General features: G+C 38.3%; 2 protein-coding genes and 1 long non-coding RNA gene across 3 annotated transcripts; all 3 read left to right on the top strand.

The window, feature by feature from the left end:
- Positions 1-135: 135 nt before the first annotated feature.
- On the top strand, positions 136-2,995 carry LOC110922435 (glutathione S-transferase-like). The gene is made up of 6 exons (XM_022166737.2): positions 136-382; positions 777-1,704; positions 1,790-1,846; positions 2,030-2,115; positions 2,194-2,265; positions 2,732-2,995. The coding sequence occupies exons 3-6, from the start codon at positions 1,819-1,821 to the stop codon at positions 2,993-2,995; spliced, it is 450 nt and encodes a 149-aa protein (XP_022022429.1). The 5' UTR covers positions 136-382; positions 777-1,704; positions 1,790-1,818.
- An 11,042-nt stretch (positions 2,996-14,037) lies between these two features.
- LOC110921697 lies at positions 14,038-14,795 on the top strand. Its single transcript, XR_002582544.2, has 2 exons — positions 14,038-14,282; positions 14,596-14,795. It is a non-coding gene; the product is annotated as an uncharacterized LOC110921697 (long non-coding RNA).
- A 3,729-nt stretch (positions 14,796-18,524) lies between these two features.
- Positions 18,525-19,402, top strand: LOC110922514 (protein P21). Its single transcript, XM_022166805.2, has one exon. It carries the CDS (start codon positions 18,550-18,552, stop codon positions 19,219-19,221), a length of 672 nt encoding a protein of 223 aa, XP_022022497.1. The 5' UTR covers positions 18,525-18,549; the 3' UTR covers positions 19,222-19,402.
- The last annotated feature ends 440 nt before the right edge of the window (positions 19,403-19,842 follow it).

The following is a 19,842-nucleotide window of genomic DNA, read 5'->3' as shown; positions in this document are numbered from 1 at the left end:
TTTTTTTAAGATGGCATATGAAAAGCCAGTTAAAATCCCTAATTTTTTTTTTTTTACCATTTTCTCCCATTATTGCCCCTCCCCTCTAACACACCGGCCTCCTTCTTTTCCCCATAAAAACTCTTCAATTGCAGATGAAGCGTATGGACTTCCAGCAGTTTCCATTGCCCCCTCTGCTCTATAATAACTATACAGACTATAGAGAAAATAGAGAGGTGGAGAGACAGAGAGATGGAGCCACAGATGGAGAACAGGAGAATATGAGGGATCCAGTCAGTGGTTCCGGCGACCGTTCTACGGCGGCGGCATAGCCACCACCACCACGACAACATCAGCAGCCGATTCTGTTGTTTTTTCCATTCTCTGGGTGCTCCGATTTCAGGTCAGTAGGGTTCCACCATTTGGTTTTGATTAAGGTTGTTGTTGATCGTTGTTTCCGAATTAATACTGCTTTTATTTATGATAATTGATCTGAAACTGTTTTACAGTTAGGGTTAGGGCTCTTAACTTCTACTCTTTTAGTATGAATTCTTTTTTCTGGCTAATTTCAAATCTGGCCGGATTCAACTTGGTTATATATATGTGTGTCTGCAAATATACTTTTGAAGTAAGTTGTTCTTTAACTGATTTATTTTTTTTATGCAAAATTGGTTTCCAGTTGGTTCTTTTATAATTGGGTGTAAAACATGAGGACACATTAACCCAGCAGTGACTTTGGTTTACTACTAGCAAGAAAACTGTCTTTAACTAGAGCACTATTCTACATGGTGATGCAGTGTCTTGGAGCTATCTATGGTGCAGGTGTGGTGAAGGGGTTCCAGGGCAAGCACCAGTACACAGCTTTGGGGGGTGGAGCCAATGTTGTGGCTCATGGTTACACCAAGGGTGATGGTCTTGGTGCTGAGATTGTTGGGACCTTTGTTCTTGTCTACACTGTTTTCTCAGCCACTGATGCCAAAAGAAGTGCCAGAGACTCACATGTCCCTGAACGTGTACTCTTCTTTTTGTCTATTTAATACTTATGTCTTATGCACAGGGCCAGCCCTGGGGGTGGGCGAGCCGCACCCCTGGCCGAGGCCGAATTTCCCCGGGGGCCAAAAATTTTTAATTTTTTGTTATAACCAAGTATTGAGTATTGAGTGAGCCCATAAATATTTTGAAGTGAACTCTTATAACAAAGTAAATGAATGTTCAATCGGGTTTTGTCTTTAAGTATAGTTAAAGAACTTATAAGGTCACAGGTTCAAGTCCTCCTGCTGACATTTTTTTGGTTAAACATTGTACTGCTGCATTTCATACATGGCCTGGAAGTTCCCACCCAACGGAAAACGATCGTTCACGCAGTGTTTCTTCTCGCTTGTGGGTACTTTGGAAAGCACGAAATGCTAAAGTCTTTAATGGTGTAGCCCCATTTGTTTTCAAAATCATGCAGGAGGTAAAGAAGACATCTTTTGACTGGTTAAAACACAGATCAAGAATGAGTGGGGTTGATTTGAAGTAGGTGGTGATCTGTGCCTGCACAACTTAATTATGTGAGGATTGAACTGTTGGGTATTGGAATAGAGTTTGCTATAATTTTGTTGTATGTTTGTAAGTCCCCTAAAGCAACTTGCTTGGGGATTTTTATTCTTTGATTATTAAAGGAATGATCCATTGATAGGAGCTCCTGCTCTTTCCGTGTTCGCATCGCTTTAAACTTGAAAGGTTTCCATTTCTCTGCGTTTTCTCCATTGATGCTTGCTACTAATCATTAGATTCTAATTCTATTATTATTCATCGTAACCAACAGGATTTGATTACGACTACAAGCCGGTAAATATGCTTAAAGGAGAAAAAAAAACCCCTGGTAATTAACCCCTAATTGATGATAATATTAATTACTTGCATGCTCAATTAACAGATATCCAAGCCCTAACTGATGATGATGATATTAATTCATTTTCCCCAAACTTGTATTGGATTGCATGCTCAATTAAGAGAAAATATATTATGTGAACTTAATAATACCTTTTTTTTGGATTGGATTTAGAGTTTCTAAATGTGAATCCTATTGGATATGTGCCTGCATTGGTGGATGGTGACTTAGTCATGGTTGACTCTTTTGCAATCATCATGGTGGGTTATTCATTTACCTTTTTTCTCCTGAAATGATATGGTGTTTACTGCTTTTTTCCATCATGTTCTTACTTACAGTACCTTGAAGAGAAGTATCCTCAGCATCCTTTGCTGCCTCGAGACCATGCGAAAAAGGCAATCATTTACCAGGTCAACTCATTTCGCCTTTTTTATATTTTCATTCTACAGTTATGCAATATTTGATGACAACATCATATAGTTTTGAGATTACTTCTCAATTTACTTCTTTAGGCCTTTCTAACTGTCCCATATAGACCATAGTGCATTTTAAGGTCAAGCTTTTGGTTTCCTATTAATACATCTCCTCTGTACTAAAAGGTAATTTCTCCTTGATGGGGAAGACTATTTGTTTGCTGATTTCTCATATTTTGATAAAGATGGCAGTGGCTATAGCACCTTTGATGAATTCCAACAAGCCTGCAAAGAAATCAAAGTAAATGATGTTCATTTATAATAAATTATAAAAGAAACTGATTAAAATAATGTATGTTTTCACTACCAATATATCATTTACATGATTTAGTATTCATTTTGTGTTAAAAGACACAGACCTTTGAGAATTTGTGTTGAAATCTTTTGTAATGTTGACTTGCAGAACGGCCGTATAGATTATAATGAATTTGTAGCAATGGTGCACAATGGAAGCGCGACATTGACAAAGAAGCAATTGAAGGATGATTTTAGTGCCGGGTTAAGGGAGCCGGTGCCAGTTTCTTGTTTTTTATTTGTTTTCATTGTTTCATATAAATGGCACACAGTAAAAAGTGGATGTACAGAGTTCACATTCATACACGGGGCGCACACATATACACTTATTCACGAGTTTTATAGAATATTTCATAACATTTCTCACTATTAGCCACGGGTATCGGTTACCAATTATTGGATGGGGTGGGAGTGGGTTGGGGTATGTTTGATATGTTGTGGGCTTTGGGTCTTTTGGTTTAGGCTGGAGATATAAGGGAGTGGCAGGTAGTTGACCCGTATAGAATTTCTGCTTGTTTTTGGTGGTTCGTTCTTCTCATCTTCTTATTTGGTAGCTACATTTTCGGTCCTTCAACCCTTTTTAATTCTTTTTAGCATGTTCAAAATGATACACGACCACATTTTAGTCTTTAGAAGCTGTGATATGTATTTCTTGTTTTAGAGTGCTTATGTGTAATGTTAATATTTTAACTTGAAATTTTAAATCAGTGGTACTGTTTCATTTGGTTCAGGTTACTGGTGAAGAGCTAAATCCTTGCTGGTAGAAGGGGCCCAGGGAAGTGTTTAAATCAGTGGTTGAAAGAATATGATTCAACTTGCCTTCCTTCATTGATACAATCAACTATAAATAATACATGTCCAAATCATCTAAATATGAGAAGATATCTATACAATAAATGATACAATCAATAACTTAATTACACAATATTCTATTACACCCCCGCAGTTGAAGCGTTGGGCGGTCTGATGCTGAGAATGGCATGAAAGTCATCAAATAATACCCGGGGAAGACCTTTGGTGAAGATATCTGCTATTTGATGTCGAGACGGGACATGCAAGACTCGAATGCGACCGCGCTGAACCTGTTCACGAACGAAATGTATGTCGAGTTCGATATGTTTGGTGCGCTGGTGTTGCACAGCATTACCAGAAAGACAGATAGCCTCACATTATCACAATAGACCAGAGTAGCTCGAGTGAGCGGATGATGAAGCTTGAGAAGCAGATTACGCAACCAACATATATCAACGACCACATTCGCCACACCTCTGTATTCGGCTTCTGCACTGGAGCGAGAGATGGTGGACTGACGCTTGGAGGACCAGGAGATAATATTGTCACCCATGTAAACACAGTAGCCGGAGGTTGAGCGACGAGTGTCAGGGCATCCAGCCCAATCAGCATCAGTGTAAGCAACTAACGAAAGACTGGGAACGGGTCCGAGGTGAAGACCGTAATCAGCTGTGCCCTGAATATAACGTATGATGCGCTTCAGTGCGTTCCAGTGTTCGAGACGAGGAGCGTGCATATGCATACATATCTGCTGGACTGCATATGAGATTGGGGTGAGTAAAAGTGAGATACTAAAGAGCTCCCGCTAGACTACGGTAGGTGGACGGGTCATCGTGTAAGGGGACCGGAGACAGCGGACAGCCTGGACTGTGTGTCCACTGGCATAGCAACTGGTTTGCAAGAGTCCATAGATGCACGATGAATAATATCTTTAACATAAGCTTGTTGAGACAAAAACATATTGTTGCCGTCCCTGATCACCTGTATGCCCAAAAAATATGAGAGTGGCCCCAAATCCTTCATAGCGAATTCGCCGGACAATGTAGACAATAACCGTGTGCGAAGAGCCTCAGTCGACGTGGTAAGAATGATATCATCGACATAGATAAGTAGGTAGGCGACGTCGCGACCATGATGATAAACAAACAAGGAGTTGTCGGATTTGCTTTGCCGAAACCCTTGCCGAGTAACAAAATCAGTGAACCGCTGATACCAGGCTCGCAGAGCCTGCTTGAGACCGTATAGAGATTTCCTGAGAAGGCATACATGATCAGGAAAGTCGCGGTGTCGAAAACCCATGGGTTGATGCATGTACACGGTTTCCTCCAGATTGTCGTGTAGGAACGCATTAGTAACATCCAACTGGTGAAACAACCAGGACTTAGACAATGCAAGAGAAAGGACCAGACGAATGGTGGCGGGCTTGACAACGGGACTAAATGTTTCGCCAAAGTCAATACCCGTTTGTTGCTTTCGACCATCACAAACCAACCGAGCTTTGTAACGTTCCAAACTACCGTCAGACCTGTATTTATGGTTAAACAACCACATGCTGCGTATAATATTCATGTCAGGTGTCCCTGGGTACAAGCTCCCAGGTCTTGTTTTTAATAAGAGCACTAAATTCATTGGACGTGGCATTATACCACTCTGGTGAGGACAAGGCAACCTGTAGATTTTTAGGAATAGGAGCAACAGTGGAGGTATGAAGATTAAATAATTGTTTGGGTTTAACGATGCCGCTCATGGAGCGGGTTCGAATGGCCCGATTGGTGGGAGGTGGGGGAGGAGGTGGCGGAACAGTTGGGCTGGGCGACAGAGACGGAATGGGCTGCGGCACGGTTGGGCTGGGTGATGAAGACGGGTTGGGAGTAGAGTGGGCTGGTGAGGTGGGATGGGCTAAGTGGTCTGGGCCGGTGGTAGTAGGAGGTTGTGTTGGGGCGGACGAGGGGAAGGAAGGAGGAGTGAAAGGAGTTGGGCCAGAAGGTGGGCTGTGGTTAGAGATGTTGGTAGAGGGTGGATTGGTGGGGGATCGATTGGGTTTGGGCTGTTGAAGATATTCCCAAACAATGGGATTTATGGTGGGGTTTAGGAAATCGTATGTGGGTGGTTTAGTCGGGGATTGAATGGTATATGGGAAGATAGATTCTTCAAAGTGTACGTGGCGGGAAATGATAAGTTGATGAGAAGTGAGATCGAGACATCGATAGCCTCGGTGATTTGAGGGATACCCAAGAAATATGCAGGGGTGAGAACGAAAATCTAGTTTGTTTATGGTAGTGGGACGCGTTAGCGGGTAGCAAAGGCACCCGAAAACATGAAGGTGGGCATATTCAGGGATGCATTTGTAAAGCATCGTGGTGGGGTTTTTAAATTGGTGAGACTTGTTGGGTAGGATGTTAAGGAGATAGGTGGCGGTTTCGAGAGCGTGATGCCATAAATTGGGCGGTAGAGAAGCTTGGGCCAGAAGGGTACGAACCATGTTATTTATGGTGCGGATTTTGCGTTCCGCCTTACCATTTTGGGAGGAGGTGAAGCGGAATTGCATGCCATTTTGATTGCAAAAATTATAAAAATTTTGGTTTGCATATTCTTTTCCATTGTCGCATTGAAACTGTTTGATTTTACGGTCAAATTGAGTGTGAATCAAATTATGTAGGGTGGAGAAGGTATGAAAAACTTGTGATTTTGTAGCTAGTGGAAAGGACCACCCGTACTAAGTACGGGTGATGTCCAAAGGTCACTGTGAACAATGTCAAACGGTGCACGAGTATAATTAATAGAATCATGAAAAGGCAATTTCACACTTTTACCAAAAACACAAGCTTGACAAAGAGTTTTATTAAATTTTCCATAATCTACAAAAGACGAAAATTTCAAAGACTGTAATAAATCATTGCCAGGGTGGCCCAAGCGTTGATGCCAGCGATCTTGTGAAACAGCAGCAAAAGCGGATGGTTGTGTAGAATTGAGGGGGAGTGGTTGAGTCAGTGGATAAAGATCGCCGGTGCTATTACATCGTAGGATAGGAGCCCGAGTTTTGAGATCTTTCACAAGAAAACCAAAGGGGTCAAATTCAATAGACACTAAGTTATCAGTGGTAAGACGTCGAACAGAAATAAGATTTTTAATAATGTTAGGAGCAAACAAGACATTGTTAAGTTTGAGAGGGGGAAAGGGTGGGGGTAGGACTGACGGGTGGTCCGTAGGACAACCCTTAAATGAGCTAAATACGTGCATATCCCATATTTTACACGGTTATGTATCTTGAATGTGATAACTACGAGTGTTCGCGTGTTTTACAGGTAAATTGCTTAATTCGGTTAAATTGGAACCCGTAGGCTACGGTTGGAAGATCATAGCATCGCATGTGTTATTTTGGAACTTTTATTTTTGGAGGGAATTAAATATATATATATATATATATATGCAGATTTTGGGGGCAGCAAAACAACACACATGTGGGACTAATCTTTTTAATATTATGGCAAACATAAAAGTCAACAAACATCACTCAGGGTATAAGGAGTGGTTAAACACTTTAAAGTGGCAAACCAAAAAACCGACCAATGAGAGCGCGCCATGTCAATTAGGCAAAAGTGTTTAAACTTTGGTGAAAAATGTTGGCAATGGTTTAAACATTTGGTGGAGTGGTAAACTTTTTAAATAAAAAAAAGGAAAAAAGATGTGATTGGTTGAGATTGGAATGGACCCCACCCCACACCCCTCTCTCTCTCTCTCCTCTTCTTCCCTTTGCCGCAGCGGTGTTGGCTCACCGATTTCTCACCATTTTCGGCAAACATGAATGTGGCAAAAGATTGGCAATGGTTTGCCAAAGTTTACCGATCGGTAAACTGGCTTTGCCGAAAGCCACTCCCTATCCCCTCATTCACGTGAATATAGGAAGGAGTCAACATAGAAGACTTTGGAGAACATCATCATATGTCACATGGCTGGAACATTAATTGCTAAAAGGAAGTGGTGACTCATAAATCAATATGAAACATCATCGACACGTGCACATGTGAGGGGGGATTGACTAATTTTGAGGGTGCACGTGAGTTGTTTTTATGTTTTTATAAATCATCGATCAGTAGTGGATTTGAGAGGCACATGACATCAATCACATTAGTTCTTTGATGGCGAACATAAGCAGATCCACACATTCACGCACGCACAGGTGGGCCGGCATCTTCTAGACAAAGTGGGCCGCCATCTTGACTTGGAGTCTTTGGAATGGGCTGCCAATACAAAAGAGGCACACTCACGTGGTTTTGAGGAGCCGACATATACACAAGATAGTGGAAAGGAGATGTAACTTATCACATTTAATGTTTTTTTATGGAATTTTTAAGAGGACATATGAGGGGGTCTCGGTTACGGACTAGGGTCTTGACACACGAATTTGGAGAAAAGATGGGGACTTGGTGGAGGATGGTTGTTCAAGCCATGGATAACTAAACTCTTTATGGTCATCTTTAGTTGAAAGTTTGTAGAGACAATTTTGTGCTTGATTTCATATTTCTAGAATGGTAAATTGAATTTATGTTTTAATTATCATGGTGTGTTCTTATTTGCTTGTAAATTGTTGATGCTTATGATTATTCTATTTTGAAACCATACGTTCTTGGTGCCGTTGGCAATCGAGATATCATGGGTAGAACTAGGATCGGGTAAGGGTCAATTGGTCATCGGGTAACAACCTCACGTTCTAGGAATCTAAGTACTTAGTTCCCTTTCATCACAACAAGTAATTGCACATGAACTATGTCTATGTAGTTCTTTCTAGTGAATGATAGCACAAATGTTGAAGCAAACCGGAAACTAAAGATGGTCATTCGTCTCCAAATTGTTTACAAACTCAACTTTCATTTCACAAATTACTTAGTATTTTTAGTTTTAAAAATCAACCAATCAAACCCACTCTTGAATTCATTTTTCTTTCAATTTAGTTTACTTTAGTGAAGTTAGACATACATCGAGATAGCACATATTCCACAAACTCCCTGTGTTCGATACCCACTTACCGCTATCTATTTAGTTGTTATTGGGATTAAATTTGATTGTGACCACGACATCACGTCAAATTTTGGCGCCGTTGCCGGGGAGTAGTGCGCAACGTGTGTTATCTTGTGTATTAGTTTGAAAAAAAATTAATTAAAAAAAAAACCAAAAAGATTTCTTTTATGTTCATGATTTACACTTGGTAGTTGAGTTGTGTTGTGCAGGATGACAGGGCATTACACAAATTTCAGCTTATTTACGTGTAGATTGTGCGGGGGTCCACGACATCCATGTATTGGTTGCCACGAGGCTCACTACAGGAGGGCACATGGAAAACCGGTGTCTTATGTTTCACAGCTTCCACCTCCATCATACGTTAACGATTATGAATCAGAAATGGAGGATGACTATTATTCATATGGATACGATTGGGATGAGGAAGTTTATTATGAGGCAAGGATGGAGGGTCTATGTTTTTGTTGCGGTCGCGATCACACTTATGATTATGATGTGTGCCCGGTGTATTCGGAAAACCCGAAGTATTGGAATAAAAAGATGATGGAAGCGCGCATCTATAGACCGTATCAGGGATATCGACAATATCATCCCGAAGAATATTCTGAGCCCGAGGGTGTTTATGTTAATGAGACCGATGAGGAGAAAGAGCTTGCTGCATTGGAAGTAACTTTGTCCAAACTCGAGCAATATTTAGCAACACCCAACCTGTCCGATGAAGCCCGAATCAGCTGCTTAGTTTCTAAGTGTCATACTTTAAAATTGAAGATAGAGATAGAAGAACGCCTCTCACCATTACCTGACGATATTAGAGATTATTCTCACATGAAGGAGGAGGTTGTGGAGGATAATACCACACCAATGAGTCCTTTATCTGATGAAGAGTCACTTGTAGATCAGATGATGTGTGCAGATTATGAGGTAGAGCAGGCTGATGGGATGGATATGTGTACCGAACCTCTTCCCATATCAATGATTCAAATTAACAAGTGTGGGGAAGAGGGTTCGAGGAATAAGATGAGAAGGGTGAAACTACCAGACATTAAGGTATATGTCATGAAGTGGACTAGCAAAGTCCGTAGGAGCAGCTTTAACATGCCAAATATACTGACAAATCTATGGAGATGGCATGTAAATTTCCGAGCATTTGTTGGAAATGCTGCAGGTAAGTGTGCATTAAGACCACCATAACGAATATCAGGTATGGTCTGGCTGAAGACCTTTAAACTTAGCGCTCTCGGGAGGCAGCCCGAGGATGTAGAGTATTGTATTTGTGTTTTGTTTTGTTTTGTTTTGCTTTGTTTGGTTTTGTTTTGGTGTTGTGTTTGTGTTTTGGTAGGTTATTACGTTTCAACCCTCGCGGATGCAATAATTCAAGTGTGGGGATGTTTGGCAACATCCCCGTTGAGATATCAGCGAATCCAAGAGATGTTTATGAATCGGTCAGATTACCGCAGCTGCATCACTACCAACACTGCTGATTTACTAATCAGGTTGTGTCTTGTTCTCATTTTGTGCACCTTTGTATATATTCATGTTTAAGTTTACGGTTGGACGGTTGGGTGGTGTTTTGATGTGTTTAGTTTATGGGTTGTGAAGGATTGGTGGTGTTTCTAGTAAAAAAAAAATAATAAAAATAAAAAAAATACAAAAAAAAAAGAAATTTGTGGTTTGAGTGTACAAGCTTGTGGTTGGCGTTAAAGAGTTAAGTGATCAAATCCTCTCAAAACTATACATTGGGGTCAATGTATCCCAAGTGTGGGGATGGGAGGAAATTTTTGAGAAAATTAAAATTTTTGTAAATCCAAGCAAAAAATTGTCAAAAATTTGAAAACTTGATATGGTTCCACTTGACACACCGACACCCATTCCTAGTCTTTTCTTGGTGAGGATTTGAGCCACACATGATTATTATAGATAGTTCCTTGTTTTGAGTGGCGGTGTGTGTATTGTGTTAATAGAACTTGTGTACGAATTTTTGTTGAAACCTAGGATTAGCATGCTTGTGAAAATGATAGGGGACTTTTAGGTAGCCTCGTCTAGATGTGTGAGAGTGTGGGAATTAGGGGTTGGACCTCATACGTTACATATATGAGCTTGGTATTGTGAGGGGTGGGGGTTTGGTCTTTAGAAAGCCATCTTTGAGCCTTATACCATTCGGTTGTGACCCAAACCTACTTCCTACAAAATTTTACCTTTTGAAATGACCCGGTTTAGGAGATTTAGTATGTAGCATTGATGTTCTTGTATATATTGTTGAGTTTGATGTGTTATGAAAAAAAAATGAAAAAAAAAAAGAAAAGAAAAAAAAAAGAGAAAAATATGAGAAAAATACAAAAAGAAGTATTTAGTTGCAATAGTAGCTGAGAACGTTGAAGAAGTTGTGTATATAGTTGATGTTTGCTTTGTTTAGTAGTAGAAATAAAAACCGGGTCAAATCAATTAGCTCTCGCATATATATTCCACCATTTTCCTACCTTTGCACCTAGCCCCGTTACAACCCGTAAGTCCTTTTGATTCATAAGCATGCTAAATACTCAATAGGAGGAGACTTGATTTTTATACAAGCTTATTGTCGCACAAACACACACACGCATTGAGTGGTTTAGCATTATGTGCTAATATTCCTTGTCACCGAGAGTTTTTGTGAGGGGTGTGTCTCGTGGTATGATTGAAGGTTAGTAAAAGGACGATACATTTTAGCTTGGTTTGCATGTTGATCGCTTGTGGTTTTGAAATAGTTTTTGAATGGGTTGCTTGGGACAAGCAACGGGTAAGTGTGGAGATGTGACGGGTGGTCCGTAGGACAACCCTTAAATGAGCTAAATACGTGCATATCCCATATTTTACACGGTTATGTATCTTGAATGTGATAACTACGAGTGTTCGCGTGTTTTACAGGTAAATTGCTTAATTCGGTTAAATTGGAACCCGTAGGCTACGGTTGGAAGATCATAGCATCGCATGTGTTATTTTGGAACTTTTATTTTTGGAGGGAATTAAATATATATATATATATATGCAGATTTTGGGGGCAGCAAAACAACACACATGTGGGACTAATCTTTTTAACATTATGGCAAACATAAAAGTCAACAAACATCACTCATTCACGTGAATATAGGAAGGAGTCAACATAGAAGACTTTGGAGAACATCATCATATGTCACATGGCTGGAACATTAATTGCTAAAAGGAAGTGGTGACTCATAAATCAATATGAAACATCATCGACACGTGCACATGTGAGGGGGGATTGACTAATTTTGAGGGTGCACGTGAGTTGTTTTTATGTTTTTATAAATCATCGATCAGTAGTGGATTTGAGAGGCACATGACATCAATCACATTAGTTCTTTGATGGCGAACATAAGCAGATCCACACATTCACGCACGCACAGGTGGGCCGGCATCTTCTAGACAAAGTGGGCCGCCATCTTGACTTGGAGTCTTTGGAATGGGCTGCCAATACAAAAGAGGCACACTCACGTGGTTTTGAGGAGCCGACATATACACAAGATAGTGGAAAGGAGATGTAACTTATCACATTTAATGTTTTTTTATGGAATTTTTAAGAGGACATATGAGGGGGTCTCGGTTACGGACTAGGGTCTTGACACACGAATTTGGAGAAAAGATGGGGACTTGGTGGAGGATGGTTGTTCAAGCCATGGATAACTAAACTCTTTATGGTCATCTTTAGTTGAAAGTTTGTAGAGACAATTTTGTGCTTGATTTCATATTTCTAGAATGGTAAATTGAATTTATGTTTTAATTATCATGGTGTGTTCTTATTTGCTTGTAAATTGTTGATGCTTATGATTATTCTATTTTGAAACCATACGTTCTTGGTGCCGTTGGCAATCGAGATATCATGGGTAGAACTAGGATCGGGTAAGGGTCAATTGGTCATCGGGTAACAACCTCACGTTCTAGGAATCTAAGTACTTAGTTCCCTTTCATCACAACAAGTAATTGCACATGAACTATGTCTATGTAGTTCTTTCTAGTGAATGATAGCACAAATGTTGAAGCAAACCGGAAACTAAAGATGGTCATTCGTCTCCAAATTGTTTACAAACTCAACTTTCATTTCACAAATTACTTAGTATTTTTAGTTTTAAAAATCAACCAATCAAACCCACTCTTGAATTCATTTTTCTTTCAATTTAGTTTACTTTAGTGAAGTTAGACATACATCGAGATAGCACATATTCCACAAACTCCCTGTGTTCGATACCCACTTACCGCTATCTATTTAGTTGTTATTGGGATTAAATTTGATTGTGACCACGACATCACGTCAAGGACCTGGTTGCCTTGTGCCAAAACAAGGATAGTCATGCCATTACCAACAATAATGTTTTTATTAGTGCACTTATTAAAAGTAGACGGGGAGTATATACGTTGCTCATTAGCCGAGTGAGAGGGGGCTCCAGTATCCATTAAGCCATGATCTGGAGGGTTGAGTGCCAAGGAGTAAAGCGCCTACTCGATGTCGGTTGGAGAGTAACCGGTGTGGTTCGCCTGATCGGGTCGTGGACCAAGGATGCCTTGAGAGGACTGCGAAGTGGGCTTGGAAGGGTATGGGCAAGGGGGTTGGGCTGAATTGTTGTTGTTGAGAAGGCTGGCCCACTTTCTTTACTCTATGGTGTTTAACATAACTTCTTGTTACTCTAAATATTTGAATACATATCATTTTCCTCCGTGTAGATAGGACATCCCTACATATATGCTGAGGAGAACATGGATTGGCAATGAGTTAACCTCCTCATGATACATTATTTCTCCTGGTATGTTATCTATTTGCTGCTCATTAGTTAGGTTGGTGATACTGGTGGACTAGACGATTGAATGACTATATTGGGATGAAAGAAGATCTCCCATGGGTGATAGTGTCTTCATAATTTATTCATATATAAAATGATGATAATTGATGATATTTATAAATGTTTTCCAGTATATGTTTGCGTATATAAAGGTCTTATTTATGATATTTTGTCGGTTGAGACGTGTAGGCCAGTGTTATTTACACTGGGGCAGTGATGAACAGCCATGAAATTTGGTATACCCTTCATACTATCACATGTTATTGTACTTCACAAAGAATCTCAATAATACAAAAGCTACACACACAGTAACATTACACAATATTCCAAATCTATGACACTAAAACAAACAAAAGAACTGCCTTTCAATGGTTTTATCATTTATTTGCAGCATCCAAAGTCACTCAAACTTTTCTCACTCCTACTTCTCAACTAAAACTTCGTCATCTTTGCATTGATCATAAATTTTGACCATTTAAATTTTATCTTCATCTTGGTCGTAATCGCGATTGTCCGTTTCCGTTCCTTGAATTCTTTAATTTTTTTAAAATATCCCATTAAAAATCATGATTTTTGTATGTTCTATGAAAATTTTGACCACTTCTTTGAAGAAAGTTCTGATATGGACTTTCTTTCGGTTTCTTTTTCTTAAGTAACATCCAAGGTATACAAGTTTCAAATATTTATTTATTTATTTTGACTAATTAGAGAGAGACAGAGAGAGACATATATATATATATATATATATATATATATATAGAGAGAGAGAGAGAGAGGGGGAGAAAGAGTGAGAGAGAGAGAGAGAGAGAGAGAGTGAGAATATGAGAGGGTAACCTCCTAAAAAAAGTGGGTCAGCTTCTGATCATGGGTTGATTCTATACCTATTCCCAAAAGGCTAAACCTCATATTCAGTTTTATAGTGTGTTATTCACACATTAAGTATCTCTAAAGGTTGTTGCAGCTATGGAATCTTAAATGTGCAAAGAAGGCATGTTCTCAATAAATTTCTACAATTGAAAGGTAGCTAAATCTAAGAAGCTCGTCTTAACATCAAATGGGCCGTTTGGGTTGTATTCTTTCTTTAACAGGTCAAATGGGCCAAAACAAGATTTAGCTAAAAGGGTAACGGATCTAAGGGGTTGAGAGTAGTCGGATTCAGTTTTTAATCCATGCGACCCCTTAAATTATTTTATTAAACATGTAGGTTACTATTAAAATCAATACATTAACTGAAATGGCCGGTTTCAACTCAACTAATTTTGATCTTGCTACATTTAACAAAGATAATTGATATAGGTGCTGAATATAATTATCTACCTTATTAACATTTCAGGAAATATTCGTGTATTTTGTCGAATCAGGCCCACAATAAACGGCGAGAAATTTAGCCATCAAAGGCCCATTGTTCCGGTAGATTCAAGTGGCATTCTGGTTCATTTTGCCGAGAACAAGAGAAAACTGTATGATTTTGAGATATATGTAGTATGTTCTTTATATTTCAATTGGTGTATCTAATCATGATAATTTGTCCTTGAAAGTTCATTTGTTTTTCTTATATGTTCATGATTTGATCTTTAGTTATGCTATATACTGTAGTGCGTTGTGTATATTACAAACTGGTGCACCTACTCATGTGTATGTTCATGATTAGTACTTATATTATATTGAGTTATGAAAAAGTTAATCAGCTTGTCTTCTAATCCTATGAACTTTTAGCTTTTTTTTTTTTTTTTTTTGACTTTTGGTCTTGATAAATTATAAGGCTAAACAAACAAGAACAGTGTGTTTAATATATTTTTAATGTTTTTTAGGTTTGAATTATGTTTTCGGCCCACATTGTTAACTCCGTCACAACGCGCGGGTTTCCCGCTAGTAATAATATTATATACAAAGTGTCACGTCTATCCTTGAGCATCCATTGTTGTGTTGCAAGTAGCACATGATTGGGCTAGTGAGGGCCAGACGGGTCCCAGGCCTTCCCTTGTTTTTTCGTTTCGTATTGTAAATTTTACCGTTCTTTATACAATATCAAATATTGGATTTTGAGACTCCCTCTTCTAATTTTATCAAAAAACTAAGTTTAAGATCCGCTACATAAACCCATTTATCTGAAGCTGCCTTGATTGTAATAATTCTAAAACATATGGAGATGATGTCAAATATATTATAACACGAATTATAGATATTGATTTCGATGGATGATTAATAGTAACTTTATTTTTATAATAATATATAATTTTTTATTATTTTATTATTTTATTATATAATATATTATAATAGTTTATTATTATATTTACTTTTAATAACATATTTTTTTAAACATATATTTCCTTTACTTTTTTTAATAATTCTTTTTTTTTCTTTTTTGAACATATATTAATTTATCGATTAATTTGATACTTTTTTAATAAGTTACGTTTATAACTTTTTTCTAAAAACTTAAGTACGTAGTTGTGCTTGATTTCTTTGCCTGACATTCCGTTATAAGTTTTGTTAAAACGAGGTTATACTCAAAATAAAGTATTTATTTGGTATCATAAAACGGTAGGATGATAAACTAAATCGTTCTAATGGTTTGACTTTCTAAATAACATGCTTTATTTTCAAATCACGTTTGTTTTATATTATCATTTACTCGATTTCAACACAACGTGCGATATAAAAAAATCAAGTGAAAATTTAAACCTTAACAAATACTCATTTTCAATTACTTTTATTTTATGCAACTCTTCCTTACCAAAATAAAACTCGTAACTTTAAGATACGGAGACTTACTTCACATTTGGAGAGAAGATTTTTTTTATAAGATCATGGGGTATGATGGGGTTTGGGTTGGGGCATTTGTTGACACGTGGAATGGGAGCCCCCCCCCCCTCCACACACACACCGCCTGGTTACGTGTCCCCGGGGTATGGCGGGGCGTGGGTTGGGCTTGGGTTGGGTGTGGCAGATTGTTAAAAAAAATAATACAAAAAGAGCAAGCCAATAAGAGCAAGCCAGCTAGCATGTCCCCCCACTAGGGCTGTAAACGAACCAAACGAACACGAACAAGACATTGTTCGTGTTCGTTTGTTAAAAAATATATGTGTTCGCGAACCGTTTACGAACACTTATCGAACGGGATTTTATGTTTGTGTTCGTTTGTTAAGGAAATGAACTTGTTCGTGTTCGTTTGTGTTTGTTTGTTAATTTTAGGCAACAAATGTTGACGAACACAAATAAGCACGAACTAATGTTCATGAACACAAATGGAAACAAACGAACACAAACAATAGTTCATGAACAGAATATATAATACACTGACACTTATTAGATATTTAATTTGTCAGAATTTGATATATTTAAATAAATATAAAAATTAGAAACACTAATGAACTATCGAACACAAGCGAACACGTTACCGAACGTTCACGAACATAAACGAACGAACGCGACCTCTGTTCATGTTTGTTCATTTAATTAAACGAACAAAATTTCTTGTTCGTGTTCGTTTGATTAATAAACGAACGAACACAAACAAACTTCCCGCCGAACGGTTCACGAACTGTTCACCGGATGTTTGGTTCGTTTACAGCCCTACCCCCCGCCCCACGCCCGGCTTGAAAGCCAAGCCCCAAGGGCCACGCCCCAACCCAAGCCCAACCGGGGTGGTGCCTTGGGCGTTTTCCCCCAACCCACGCCCAAACCCCTGCCCCATACCCCATGGCCTAAAAAGAAAAAGTTTCTTTGTTTCATTTAATATTTGCATTTAATTTTAATGTAAGAGTATATTTGTAAACTTACAAAGATCATTAATTTCTAGTCTTCCTTTTTAATAGCTAACTATATTAAATTTGTAACTCATTTTCAAAATATATATTTTCTCAAAAATAAAAAAAACTATTTAATTTAGAGTACTACAATTTAATTTAGAGTGTAGGACAAATTACTAGACGTATAATAAATTACGAGTTGTGTATGATAAATTTAAATATGTGTAGAATAACTTTTTATGTGTGTAGGCAAAAAAAATTAATGTAGAGAATGATAGTCTTTATGACTAATTAATTAGTTAAAGATAGTAATAAATGAGATAAAGAAAAACTAACTAATATTTTACAATTGTATCATTTGTTCTTTTTATTCTCAATTAAATTTTTTTTTCTCAAATAAACCTCCCGCTGTATAACTAATATGGTTAAGTCATTGTACAAATGAGTCTTAACATACAAAATATTTTTAACATAAATATGCTTCTACAAATAAGTATAATGTATAAACTAATAGGGTTATGTTATTGTACAAATGAAACATATAAAATACTCTTAACGTAAGAAGAATTAAGGAGATATTTTTTTAAAAAAAAATTCTCATCTTACTAAACACGTATTTTAATTTCAAAACTAAAAAAATAAAAAAAATCGTGATTTTACACTAGTAGAGTAATTATGTAATTTTGTAGAGTAATTATAATTACCCTACAATAATTACTCCACTACTGTAAAATCATGATTTTTTTTAACATTTTGCAATTAAACATGATTTATACGTTAAGGGTATTTTGTACGTTAAAACTCATTTGTATTTGATATTTACACAAATCCAATAAACTAAAATGAAACAAGGACCCTTCATTCTTTAATGTAAGTGTACCTAATTGACTCTTTAATATACTTCTAAGGGTGGGCGGGGCGTAATTCGGGGAGTGCCGCGGGGAGGGTTTTCACCGATTAGGTGGGTGGCGCCGTTAAATCGGTGAGGTAGAGAGAGGGTCGAAACCGGTGGGCTGTCACCGATGGAGGAGAGAGGAAAGGTGGTGGGGCCAGCCCACTTTCAACCAATCAAAGCTTTTCTTTGTTTTTTTTTTTTTTAATAAAAAAATAAGGGGAGTTAAGAGGGGAGTGGCGCCATCAAATGGGGGTGTTAGGGGAGTTTAAGAGGGGAGTTGACGTGGCACACGGGGATTGGTTTGGCGTAAGAGAGGGGACTCACCTATTAGGTGAGCACCCCCTTCACCCTAACACTTGTGTAATTGTTTATTATTCATCTGATACTTTTTTTTAAGTATAAAAAGTAATACTGTGCATCAACCAGTTATGTACGACCAAATATTCGTCGGTATATATTGCTTCACGATTAAAGGTTTAACTGATGTTATTTTAGTGCTAATCATTCCTAGTGGGCTAACATATTCCACACAAGTAATTAAATTCTAGATAAACATGATTACATGAAGGCCAAAAATTCTATAACATCTGGGCCTATATAAACCAGGTTTAGTCACACTTAACTCTCACCCAAAACCACAATGACCACCAACACCCTTTCCACTTTCATTCTACTTGCTCTTCTTCTTCTTCACTCCACCAATGCAGCCGTTTTCAATATCCGAAACAACTGTCGGTACACCGTTTGGGCTGGTGCGGTTCCTGGTGGAGGCCGACAACTTAACCCAGGCCAAACATGGTCCTTAAACGTCGCAGCTGGCACAGCAGGAGCACGTATATGGCCCCGAACCGGTTGCAACTTTGATGGCTCAGGGCGTGGCAGGTGCCAAACCGGTGATTGCAACGGTCTCCTCAGATGCCAAAACTATGGAACCCCACCTAACACGTTGGCTGAGTTCGCTCTCAATCAATATCAAAATCTTGATTTCTTTGACATTTCTCTTGTGGACGGATTCAATGTGCCGATGGTATTTAGACCCAACTCTAATGGGTGCAGCCGTGGTATCTCGTGTACCGCGGATATCAATGGGCAGTGCCCGAACCAGTTACGGACTTCTGGTGGGTGCCATAACCCTTGCACCGTGTACAAAACTGATCAGTATTGTTGTAACTCTGGAAATTGTGGACCAACTGATTTATCAAGGTTTTTCAAGACGAGATGTCCTGATGCTTATAGTTATCCTAAGGATGATCAAACTAGCACATTTACATGCCCTGGTGGAACCAACTACGACGTTATATTCTGCCCTTGATCAAAGCCATTTGATAATATAATCAAATTACTGTTCGAGTTATAAGAAACAAGAACCTAAATAAATGTTGTAATGAATAAGTTAAGGTTCCTTATTGTATTACATTGAATGAATCAGTAATACTCTAATGACCTTTTTCTTGTATCTTTCTAATGTAATGTAAAAGTGTGATTTTGTCTTCTAATTGTTCTAATGGGTTGGTGTTAAAAAAAAAAGGATAATGCAAATGCTGGAAGATATCATTTTGGTAATTATCGGACAGCCGCATCCGTTGGTGAGAAACTAAGTTGATAAAAATCGTTGACTAACAATTAAATAGAGGTATGTGACTATATGCCCACTTAAATTGGAATTATAAATGGAGTAATTAAAAATAAGAGAATAGTAATAATGGCTTGAGTAAACAAGTTATTTTTTTAATTTTAACAAGAAATCATAGTAGAAAAAGTAACATTGTCCAAAAAGCTCAAGGTTCAGAGCTCATTCGGATTTAGTTTAATTGGAAAAAGCTCGGTTTGAAATTGAGCCGAGCCAACTCAACTCGGTTAGAAAGAGAGTCTAGCTCGGCTCAGTTCGTATCGAGCTGGATTGGCTCGCTCGTTAGCTCGCCTTGGATTAGTT

Source organism: Helianthus annuus, chromosome 17, assembly GCF_002127325.2.
Source record: "Helianthus annuus cultivar XRQ/B chromosome 17, HanXRQr2.0-SUNRISE, whole genome shotgun sequence".
NCBI lineage: Eukaryota > Viridiplantae > Streptophyta > Magnoliopsida > Asterales > Asteraceae > Helianthus > Helianthus annuus.
This window is presented reverse-complemented; position numbering and strand designations above follow the sequence as displayed.

Coding starts and splice junctions, on each gene's coding strand:
- LOC110922514 (XM_022166805.2), top strand. CDS start 18,550: ATGACCACCAACACCCTTTCCACTTTCATTCTACTTGCTCTTCTTCTT.
- LOC110922435 (XM_022166737.2), top strand. CDS start 1,819: ATGCTTAAAGGAGAAAAAAAAACCCCTG. Junction 2,116..2,193: donor ACTCTTTTGCAATCATCATG/GTGGGTTATTCA, acceptor TCTTACTTACAG/TACCTTGAAGAGAAGTATCC. Junction 2,266..2,731: donor AAAAGGCAATCATTTACCAG/GTCAACTCATTT, acceptor GTTGACTTGCAG/AACGGCCGTATAGATTATAA.